Source organism: Protomyctophum bolini, assembly GCF_963924005.1.
Source record: "Protomyctophum bolini genome assembly, chromosome: 17".
Lineage (NCBI taxonomy): Eukaryota > Metazoa > Chordata > Actinopteri > Myctophiformes > Myctophidae > Protomyctophum > Protomyctophum bolini.
This window is the reverse complement of record NC_137878.1, coordinates 8,066,237-8,078,815: the sequence shown is the minus strand read 5'-3', so window position 1 is coordinate 8,078,815 and position 12,579 is coordinate 8,066,237. Positions and strand designations below refer to the sequence as shown.

The 12,579-nt window shown below is 42.3% G+C and overlaps 1 protein-coding gene across 1 annotated transcript in view; it reads left to right on the top strand.

Moving 5' to 3' along the window:
• The window catches only part of kcnh8 (potassium voltage-gated channel, subfamily H (eag-related), member 8), a gene marked incomplete at both ends in the record, with an annotated part of 117,911 nt that overhangs the window by 86,510 nt on the left and 18,822 nt on the right, over positions 1-12,579 (top strand). Inside the window, one exon of the mRNA XM_080787058.1 lies at positions 12,061-12,275. Within this exon, the coding sequence (XP_080643184.1) occupies positions 12,061-12,275 (215 nt within the window). The remainder of the gene's footprint in view (positions 1-12,060; positions 12,276-12,579) is intronic.

Genomic DNA, 12,579 nt, shown 5'->3' with positions numbered 1-12,579 from the left:
GCATTTTTATAGCGCTTTTCCAAGTGCTCAAAGCACTTTACAGTGGTTCATCATTCATTCATACATTGGGAGGTGAAGCGGCGAACAGTCAACATACCAGCGTCCTCACTTCCCACATTCACACACCGACGGTGGCAAAACTCACACCGACCGACTCATTGGAGGCAATGTAGGGTTCAGTGTCTTGCCCAAGGACACTTCGACATGTGGACAGGAGGAGGAGGAGCCGGGATTCGAACCGCCGACCCAGGGGTCTATTGGACGACCTGCTCTATACCTCCTGAGCTCATATATGAGCTTTTTAATGAATATGGCACACAGCTGCATATTAATGAACATTACATAACACTTTTCTTTTGCCAAAGATGCACATTTTCATCCGCAGTCAACATAAAAACAAGTAACATATTCATCGAAACTTGCTCCGGCTTTCTGATCATTATCATTCTTTCCTGCTCTAATCATTTCTCTAATCTGCATATCCACGACATCAAGGACTTTTGGGGAGCTGTTCTGTAGTACTGTCTGACAGGGAATTTTCCATGTACTGATAGTACGTACTGATAGCATGCCTGCAATGTCACTTTAATTCTACATGCAACTTATAAACACTGTGATTTCTCATGGAAAATCCCCTATCAGTATACACATCCCTTGCCTGCAGTTTTAGCGTTTAAACTTTAAACTTGTTGTGACCCAGACTGGCTGCATGTTCAAAGTTATAAATTATACATACATAATAGTTTATAATATGCAATGTTGAACTTGAGTTATTGTCTACATTCATGCAAGTGTTGTTGACGATTTAGGCTAATTAGGCCATGCTCTTACTGGTGACATGCTAATTTTAGAACATAGTACCCAGCGGGCACCTCATCGACGCCCTGTGGGTGACCAGGTGCTCGCAGGCACCAAGTTGGCTTCAACTTAGTTAGTTAGTTAGTTAGTTAGTTAGTTTCAATTATTGTCCACAATGTGGTAATTTGTCTTCGGTCTCATAAAAAACACACTTGCACACAGTTATCTTCATGGGAAAATGCAGGACAACAGTGACAACTAGGAAGGCGCTCTTATATCGAGGTGCCAACTTGTGCATTGCACACAAGTATAGGCCATACCATACATGGCCTATACTTGTGTGCAAGCAGAGCGCGGAAGTATACTGCTATTAACTAATGTTTATTTCAACTGCTATAGCTGTTCTAAATCCTTTAGACCCGTTATTGTCTTTTGTGCTTGTTCTTGTACAATGGTGTATCCCAACGACTCAAGGCCAGGCACTAGCTGCACTCCCTGTGGTGGTGTGGAAGGTCTGTGTCGAACGGTTCCGGAGTTACGTGGATTACAGATGTACTGTACACACACAGAGAGACATGGTGCATTTATAGTAGGATGGCTGGCAGTTGCAAGGCTTTGCATTGGTGCGGTTGATCTTAAAGGGACACTTCACCCTTTTTGCAAAAAAATATATGTTAATGATGTTTAGAAGCTTTAGAACACTTTCTTTATGTGTGTAATATGTGGTTTTAGATATTTTAGATTGTAGCAGTGAGCCTGTTGTCTCTCATGGACACTGGGCTCACTTCCTTCCTGGACTACATGTTGTCTCAGTAAGACAGCTCTCCCCCCTATCCACAAGGAGGAGCAAGTGCACCAAAGAATTATGGGAATTGTAGTCCAGGAAGGTAGTGAGACCAGTGTCCATGACATCAGAGACAACAGGCTCACTGCTACAATCTAAAATATCTAAAACCACATATTACACACATAAATACCCCCAGGAAAGTGATCTAAAGCTCCTAAACGTCATTAACATATATTTTTTTGCAAAAAGGGTGAAGTGTCCCTTTAAGGGAAATTGAGTCCCAATTCATTACAATGGTTGGGGGTGGAGCGGAGCGGAGCGCTTCCTGCTCCGTTCTGTCGTTGAGGTCGGCACTCTGGAATATGTTTGAACGCTACGACAAGCCATTACACCGTTTTTAAAGTGGATTTTCATGACAAGCAACTCAGCGGTCAGCACAGTCAGTGGCTCTTCAAAGGTATAACTTAAAACACGGCAGCGAAACCTGAAACACGATCGCATTAAAACTGTTTTGTTACAAGGAGTTCATTCTGAACATGTGGGAATGTATAGGACATCCTTCAATGATGGCTTATGTGCCCCTAAATATTTAGCAGGCCTGTTTGCCACTCCACTCCATCATGATTCATGATATACACTTGGCCTGATGTGAAACCTGACGGTGTAGCAAATAATACACCCTTCACCACCCTTTCCAGATGTTTCAGCGGTCACTGAAACCTCATACAGGCCAATAAATTCCACTTGCACAACCAAATCACGGTCAAATCACGGTCAACAACAATGCATTGTTCCGTCTCCTGTCTGCCTTATAGTGCCATCCATCATTATCCCATTCTGACCTGAGATCAGATTCTAAAAATGTCTATTACATCCTGACAGTTTCATTATTATTAACCCATTCTGACCTGAGATCAAGATTCTAAAAGTAGCAGACCTACAAGCTCGTATAGCACGCCACTCGGTGGCGCGCTATGAGCTTGTGTAGATCTGCTATTTTTAAATAGCTAAAGCATGACATAATGCTAACACCAAAAATGGGTTCCCGTTCCAAAATGGGTTATATGCAGGGGTGTGTTGGAGGAGAGCTGGGTAACTTTCTAAATATAGGACTTTGGTTTTTGCTCAATTGATTAACCACTTTGAACACCAGCATTCATATTCCGGGGGTACATTAGCCGTAAATAGTGAATAAGAAGTATTGATGCTCTCCCCCACATCTAAAAGTGTAGCACTACACCGCTGATCATGGATAACTGCAGGTGTAGAAGTGATTGGACCTTGTAAGCAAGCTCTCCCAATGGAGGGCGTTAAAGGAAATAATTTTGAACAGTACGTTCTCGACGTGTAACCATGCTTTTAACTTTGCGAACCACCTGGAATGGGTCTTGCCATGCCAGGTAGTTTATACCCTAGATCAAGATTTCTCTCACATTGAGAGCCCCTGAGAGCTAAACCCTGCCTTATTACCAAGGCACAGCACCCATTATTTTTAAGAGGCATGCATGTATTGCTTCCTCTTGCTGTGATGCACCCACGCTATATAGCCAGCTGACACTGAGCCGATCCTGTCTTCGTATACAGATCCGTTATTATACTGTATTGTTAACCGTTCCCATTTTCTGGAAAAACACCTATGTTTCTATGTGAGTGGTGCTCAACATCTTTCACGTCAAGGACCCCCAGAATTATCTGTATTTGGCCGCGGACCCCCATCTGAAAATGTGTTGTTCCAGGGACCCCCCCCCCAGAAGCTGAGTGTGAGATGATGGAAAGAATAATGTTCAAAGATTTCCAACACATTTTCACGATTTTTCTAAAATAGCAGATCTACAAGCTCGTAGCGCTATGAGCTTGTAGATCTGCTATATTTTTCAATTAGCTAATTAAGTTTAACATAATCCTTAAAACACCAAAAGGGGTTCCCGTCCAATGGCCTTTCTCCAGCTCTCTAAGCCTGCTGAAATAAATAAGTTCTGCATTATTCGCCATGATTATTATTATTTTTGCGTGATAGTGCTTTGCAACAGTAAAAGCACTTTCCACACCACGTCCTTTTCTTCCAGTGCATACTGAAGGCCTTGTTGACATGGATTTGGAAGAGATTTGGAAGCGCTGGCTCCAAACATGTATAGGCCTACAAATATTTTACGTGGAAAATACATGATATTCCCATTCAAGTTAATGGGAGACCTGTCAAAGTTGGATGGCGGAGTGGTGGGTGGGTGGAACTAAGCGTTGAGCGAACTGTCTAATACATGACTAATGACTCAAAAAAAAGACTAGGCTACTACCTGTACACGAGATGGAACAATAAAGTACAACCTTGAACCTTGAGGAAGTATCGCGCAAGTGGGCTTTGTCATCTGCAGCGTGTTGTGTTTTATTATGTGTGCCGGTGGGTGTGTGTGTGTGTGTGTGTGTGTGTGTGTGTGTGTGCGTGTGCGTGTGTGTGTCGGCGTGTGTCCGTGGGTGGGTGGGTGTTTTATTGATGTGTGTGGACAGTTGCTGTGTGTGTGGCCTTGTAGGGAACACGAAGGAACCACTCGCATGTCAGGTGTGGTTGCGTGCGTTCCCCTCACTGTGTGCATATTATACAGTACTCCTCACTCTTCCCCCGCCTGAGCACATGGCGGCCATGGTGCGCAATAATGGCTGTAGCTCTCTCCCTCGCCGTCTGTGTGTGCGTGCGTGCGGGCGGGCGAGCGTGGGTGGGTGGGTGCTCACCCATGGTGACAGTGCAGAAGGTCAGGCTGACACTGGTCGTGTCTGAGAGGGGGATAAAAAAAAGTGCTCCTCTGTCTCTCTGAACCATGTCATACCACCGGCCTCCTTGCAGGAGACCGACCTAGTGACAACAGCTATAGCCTCCTGCCAAGAGAGAATGTGTGTGTGTGTTTGTTTGTGTATAAGCTGAAAACTGAAGACAAAAAGGGCGAAACATTAGAGGGAGAGGAAAGAGAAGGCTCGGGAAGTATAAATGAGACTGGTGACTATTTATTGTAAAATTAGTAGTAGTATAGTTTGGAGGAGAGAAAGTGAGTGTGTAAAGGGGGGCAATAATACAGTTACACAGTAGAGAGAGAGAGAGAGAGAGAGATGTGTGTAGTGTAGTCACGACTCGCTCATGTCTATTAGCTGAGAGACATTCTCAGTTCACAAATAGCCGCGATGAATATTTCATTGCTGCTTATTAAACATGAACAGTTGGAAGCCATGCATGTGTGCCTCTGTCTTTGTCTTTATTAATACTAATCCTATATTCGGTTCTCAGATGTTTTCATGCAGTGATTGGGGCATGTAATGTACAGTACAGTACAGCGACAGTATACGAGACGCACGTTTTTGTTTTGGCACTTTTGAGCCGGGTGTGAATAAATGTTTTTTTTTCGACAGCGACTAAATGTGCTCAATATATGAGTTAGTTCAGTCGGTATGTATAGTCGAGGGGCTCATTCAGTGCTATGCAAGAAGACCCACGTGTCTTCTTCAATCGCGCAAATATTATAATTTTTATTATTTGTTGTTGTTGTTGTTGTTGTTGTTGCTGTAGTGGGGAATAACTCCACGGATTGTTGTGACTCTATCGCTTCCCATGCTTATACGCTGCATGCCGTTTAACTGGTTTGAACAGGGGTTCATACTGTACATACGTTATCATCAGAAGTCAGTAAAAAAAAGAAAAACGGGCTGTGTGCGGAACTCTCCTGCGATCTCCCTGCATTCCTTCTGTTGCGTTCCTCCTGGTTGTCGCCTATGAGCCGTTTGCTCCCACCACCCCAGCACCACCGGTGGGCTCTTGCTATTTCTGTTCCCCCCCCGGGGGGTTGATATAGTTAATCTATCTCCCTGCTCTTATAATGTTTAATGACGGTTGTCTTAAAGGTTTTATGACATTCATTTTCATTTATTTTAGTTTTTCTTTTTTCTTTTAGGTTTTATGACCTCAATTACACCCAAAAAACCTGAACTTTGAACATTCAGTGGATTTTCTGTGGTCTGAAGTTTCCTTTGGGGTTTGGAAGCCTTTTGAGCTACAATGAAAACAGGCAAAACAGTGAAAACAGTGACATCTGCTGGCAAATCCCATTGACATATATGGGATTTGAAGGATCTTACATCACAAACTGCCGGCAAATCAGAGGCCTGTTTGAGCCAGAAAACCCCAGATCACAGAAAATCTACTGAATGTTAAAAGTTCATGTTTTTTGGGTGCAATTGAGATTAGAAAACCTACAAAAAATAAGAACAATTCCAAAACCTTTTTTTTAATGTCACAATCCCTTTAATTGTGCCGAGCGGGGAGAAAAATGTATAGCATATAGAGCCGAACGCAGAGATGAAATTATTATTTGCACACTTGTACTCTCATTCTATAATAACATTCGGTCAATCCATCCGTGAGTTATCTGACTGAAATATTGTTATTGATAATCCATGATAGTCCAGTCAGTGAGCCTATATTTTGGTCAACTTCGGTTGTGTTATAACGTGCTATATAAATAAAGGTTGATTTGATTTGATATCCTTGCTCGGGGGAGATATTTAATTTGGACCTTCAGGCACTTCCGGTACCACTTTGTCAACCGGTAGTGGTCATTTACCAGCTCCCAGGTCTATACAGAACAGATTGACCAAGTACTACACATGCCTCACATTGTGGATAAGTCATATTGTACCGAAATACGAAATGAATCGGTTCAAATTTCCTAGGCTGGTGCCAATTATAGGCTCGGTGGACATACAATAACAGATGCTGGCCGTGTCCAGGATCCTCAGCTGACTCTAGGCGCAGCTCATTTACTCTCATTAATGTCAAGTACTAGCAATCTTGAAATATGACCATGTGCACACTATATCAGCATGCCATTCGGATGATTTAACCCATTCTGAACGGGAACCCATTTTGGTGTTCGAAGAAGAACGACTGACATTTTTAGAATCTGATCTCAGGTCAGAATGGGGTTAATCAGACCAGTGTGTGTCCATGTGGAAACCTCGTACTATGAATCTGATCTCAGGTCAGAATGTGTTAACAGCGTGTCCATCGCAGCGCTCACTCAGGCACAGGCACACCCCCCCTTGGGGCTCAAGCCCACTTCCGTCAGCCTATATAGCTGGCCTGGCTTGTTTTCAAATAAATTCAATAAAGCTCGATAAGTTACAAGTCATAGTAGTCGTGCTTTACATACATTACAACAATGAAACACTTAAAAAACGTAATAGCTAACATTAGTAGCTATTTATAGTGGCAACTATATTGATGGGATTGATTGTTTGGGATCTCTATATAGAAACACAATGGAACATTGCGCACGTCCAAACATGATGCTATACACATGTACGGTAGGCACGTGCACACATAGACATCAAAGGGGGCTTCAGCCCCTGCCCTTCTATCCGTCTGTAAAAGACTGCCCTCTCCAGACCACGAATGCAGCGTTTATTATGGTGAAAGAAATGCAAAGCCCCCCCTTTATCCATGCCATGTACACCGAAGGCAGCATTCAGGAGAATTGGCTTTTTCTGAACTTGAACGCAGCATTCTATACGCTGAAATAATTTGTTCACGCCACATCTCCAGTAGCTATAAAAAGTGCTGGGTTGTGCCTCAAAAATAGCAGAGACGCGTTGAGAGCTTGTAGCTTGTAGCTTGTAGATCTGCTTTTTTTTGCTATTTTTCCCTGAAAGTGCCCCCTTTTAGGGTATTTCAGCCCCTTCCTCTCTAACATTCTCCGCACGTCCCTGATGCTACAGGTCATCATGCCATGGGCCATGGGCCATGGGCCATGGGCTGGCGCGTGCCTGGGGCGTTTGACCATGAAGTGGCCGTATATTTGACGAGTTGCGAATGAGAATGTGTTGTTGTTGTTGGGTAGAAATAACCGCGAGTATAGAGGTGGGCTGGAACAGCTAGCATCTCCTGCCTCAGGTCTTTCTACTGTGTATTGCCTCTGGGGTGTTGACCTTATAGTTCACCAAATTCATGAGCCATTGTTTTAACAGGGGCTACTTGATTCTGGTTACGCGCGCGTCCGCACACACACACACACACACACACACGTACACACACACGCACACGCACACGCACACACACATTCACAGAGCCCTTAATTGCTATGTGTTCTTAACAAGTAACCTTGGCTACGTATCTGAAATGCTCTTGAAGTTGGGTTGGTGCAGCTGTACAGATGAAAAAGGCATGCTATAGCAACAAAACAGTAATGAGGAGGGGGACTGGACCGCACACATGAGTCAGACATCATCGTGGCCGGTTAAGACTCATGTGTGGCCGGTTAAGACTAATGCGCGGCCGGTTAAGACTCATGCGCGGCCGGTTAAGACCCATGCATGGCCGGTTAAGTGGTGGAAAGTAACCAGGTATACATTTACTTAAGTGCTGTACACGAGAAAGTATCACGCTAAGGGTTCACGAAGTTTATTACACACACACACAGGAACATATATAGCCCATTCTGAACGGGAATTCATTTTGGTGTTGGCATCATGTTATGCTTGAGCTATTGAAAAATAAAACAAGCTCGTAGCGCGCCACCGAGTGGCGCGCTACGAGCTTGTAGGTCTGCTATTTTTGAAAAATCGAAGAACGACTTGGCATTTTTTTAAATCTGATCTCAGGTCAGAATGGGTTAATCAGACCAGTGTGTGTCCAGTGGAAACCTCGTATGAATCTGATCTCAGGTCAGAATGGGATAGAGCTGGATCCCAACTGACGTGACAACACAACACTTGAGACATAATAACAACCGCTAACTGCAGCAAGGCTGACCTTGCTGTCTGAGATGTCTCTCATAGCTACTGTAACTGTAACGTATATGCTACAGTTCAGGCAGTACACAATACATAATCAAGTACATTGTGTGTACTCGCGTACAAGTACACAGCCATGGGCGATCAGATTATAACACTGTATACTTAAGTACAATTTTGAGGTGTTTGTACTTCACCTGAGTATTTCCATTTGCCAGTACTTTTACTTCTACTTCTACGAGGCAAATATTGTGTAGTACTTTTTACTCCACTGCATACATTTATTTGAAAACTTTAGTTACTAGTTACTTTGTAGATTTTGATTATTATTATTACAAAACATACATTAACCTGCACTTCAACCCTATATACATTTTGGCCATTTGAAAATAGTATAAATCGGCTATATAAGACTTTGTACACATTTTGAACTTGTGAAATGGGCTAATTCTGCAATATGAGTACTTTTACTTTTAGTACTCTAAGTGCATTTTGATGCCGATACGTTCGTACTTTTACTCGGGTACATTTTGAACACGGGACTTCTACTTGTAATGGAGTACGTCTACATTGCAGCATTGATATATAACTTTTACTAATTAAGTAAAACATTTCAGTACTTTTTTCCACCTGAGGTTATTTAGGGTTTGGGATAGTGTTAGTAATGGTCTGGCTAATGGGAGGGCAGACCAAGGGTCAAGGTCAAGGTCAAGGTTTCTTTATTTTGTCTCCCAAGAGAGAAAATTGTCTTGGACCCCAAGGACCCGCCCTGCAGCATACAGATACAATACAATACAATACAATACATTACAATACAATACAATACAATACAATACAATACAATACAATACAATACAATACACAAGACAACAAAGGCACACAGTGGACCCGTACAACATAAAAAAAACCCACACACCAACATACCTAGTGCAAAAGAGGAAGAACATCATATCATAACCTTCGACCCCTACCCTGTCTGCCCTCTGCAAAGGACTCTGTTAAGGAGTGTGATTGACAGAGGGACAAAGGAATGCTTACACAAGTACCTATTATATTTGCACGCATGGACCTCGTACCTCCTACCTGATGGCATTAGCCGATACTATAGGGTTTATAGTACATGGGAGGGGTCAGACACAAATTGTCTTAACCTGTCCAATGGTGGCCTGCTCAAAGATGACCTGGGGGAGTGATCGGAGGTGTAGACAATGACATGTTACCTATAATGAGCTAGAGTGGTAGACAGACGTACTATACATAATGTAAATGTACAGTATGAACTATAAATAGATAAATGTATAGCCATACGTATCTTGTACAATCTATCACCGGTAATACGGACACATACATCTTATCATCCGTGAATGAATATAATGCAGTGGATATGATGTTCAGCTATATATCAGCCTAACATGTATACAGTATTATAGTCAGCCGACTACAGTACAGATTGTACTGTACCGAGATTGTATACTGTATACCGTCAGTCATTCATTTCAAGGATAGAACGCCATGCACACACAACAGAGATGATGAAATAAGTCCTCAGCTTATTGAAAGGTCTCCTGCTGATGAAAACACTGCTGATGAATGGGACAAAGAGAAACGATTTTGAGGACTCTCCAAATATCACACTTTTATGATGTGTCCTTGATGGCGTTCCCATTCCTGTGCAAAACAAATATATTATATAATAATGCATACTACACCGCACGGAGTGAGCCCTGACATGAATTTGTCATTGTTTTCCGACTCCTGTTTTTTTGCAGAGTATACCCTCAAAACAATCCAGATTGCTTTTCAACGAGCTTCCTTCAAAAGAGTCGCAGTATAGTATAGTCACAAGTGTTTAGCACGCAAGCGTCCTCACATTACAGCCTAAGGGGGGGATATCAGAGGACGCAATTATAGACACTAATGGATCCTGTGTGAATCAAACACCTCTGTGACATTCTGGCAGCTCAGCCGATCGCTGTGGATTTTGTCGACTATAATACTGTGACAAAAACATGTTCGTCGACTAAATGAAAACTAAGCTCTGATGACTAAAACTATAAGACTAAATATATTCGTCAATAAATAAAAACTAGACTAAAATGTTAGGAAAGGACTATAGTGGACAAGAGATCCAGTATATTTCATTTTACACTCGGTTGCATACTGAAAATAGCCGCTCACAGGGCTACGAGTTGTGAGCTTGTGGATCGGCTATTTTCGGCAAGTGTAAAATCAGTCATTAGGACGGCATCAAGGCCTGCCAAAATACATTTTAGTCGACTAAATCAACTGTAGATTTAGTCGACGAAGGTCTTATGATTTTAGTCGACTAAAACTAGACTAACACTGTAAAAAAACCTAAAATGTGACTGAAACTAAAAAGAGACTATGACAGAAAATCAAAATGTTGCCGTCAAAATCACCACTTGATGCTGCCTTAACCCCAACTGCCAACTGTGGCTAGACAAAAAAGCTATTTTTCCTTCAAGTTGTACTGCTTACTTCCCAAAGGTGTAAAATGCAGACTTGTAAAGAAAAAAAGGATTTCAAGGCTTTTGACCTTTATCGGTCGAAACTCGTAGGTGTTTTTTTAACTGCCTTGCTCATCAATAAACCATATAATTTATTTTATTCACCAAAGACGGTGTGCCTTGGAATCCTTTTTTGTCCTTTTTTGTCCAAACTCGTTCCAATGACGTGAGCAATGTTATTTAATTAATGCTTCACAGAATCACATTCACAGGTTCAGGTTTTCGTTCACTAAATCTTGTTTAATTAAGAACACACAGTGACAGTTGCTTGCAAGTTGCGTGTGCGTGCGTCTGTGTGTGTGTGTGTGTGTGTGTGTGTGTGTGTGTGTGTGTGTGAGAGGGGGGGGGGTGAGGCGGGCAGCAAGGCAAGGCAAGCGGGGGAAACGTTTTTTATTTACTTTTTCCGTTATGTAACTATGGTTTCCAAGGTCGTACTGCGGTTGTTCATGTCGCAAAAACGAGGGCCCTTCACTTAAACTAATTTGCCATTTTTTACTATTTAAAAAAACTGTGTAAAATAGTTAAAATAGCCGATCTACAAGTTCACAATGTCTCGATTTTTTAAAATGTATTTCAAAACAGTAAAAAAAAAGGCAAATAAGTATCCTAAAAAAACCTGTCCGTATTATAATCGGGGACTAGACAATTTCACAATCAATGTTCTTTTTTCCACAAATGAGTCCTGAAGATGGGGACTCGTCTTATAATAATAATAATAATAATAATACATTTTATTTATAACGCACTTTACATTTGAAACAAATCTGCTACAGGCAGAAAAAATGTAAAGGAAAAAAAAGAATAAGAATAAAACAGTTAAAGGTAGAGTAAGTGATTTCACTCAAAAAACCTTAGGTTTCGTTTTTGCCTTGGGACCCAGCCTTTCATCCAATCAGGATAGAGAACCAAAAACGAAACCTAAGGTTTTTTGACCCCCAGGGGTTAACTGGGGACAGGGAGGAACTCGTTATATGGTCAGCACACTCTATAGTAGGGAGGATTATCACAACAAAACAAAAAAATAAGTGATATTTGAATTAAGTGAAATCACTTACTCTACCTTTAAAACAGCACATAATCAGAGCCGTCTTATATTCGGGTATACAATACGGGTATTTCTCTATTTCTTTTGCCAACTATGTGGCTCTTTGTTGTGCTGCCCCCCGCCGTGTGCAGGTAAAGGCGACCTGATCGGGGCCAACATGTCCGTCGCAGACCGCGTGCTGAAGACCAACGCGGACGTGAAGGCCCTGACGTACTGCGACCTGCAGTGCATCAACCTGAAGGGCCTGTACGAAGTGCTGGACCTCTACCCCGAGTACTCGCACCGCTTCGTCCAGGACATCCAGCACGACCTCACCTACAACCTGAGGGAGGGACACGAGAGCCACGTGAGTCTGAAATAGTGTTTTGGAAAGCTGGTGTTTTAAAAGGACACTTCACCCTTTTTGCAAAAAAATATATGTTAATGACGTTTAAAGGCTTTAGATCACTTTCCTGGGGATATTTATGTGTGTAATATGTGGTTTTAGATATTTTAGATTGTAGCAGTGAGCCTGTTGTCTCTGATGTCATGGACACTGGTCTCACTACCTTCCTGGACTACAATTCCCATAATTCTTTGGTGCACTGCTCCTCCTTGTGTATAGGGGGAGAGCTGTCTTACTGAGACAACATGTAGTCCAGGAAGGAAGT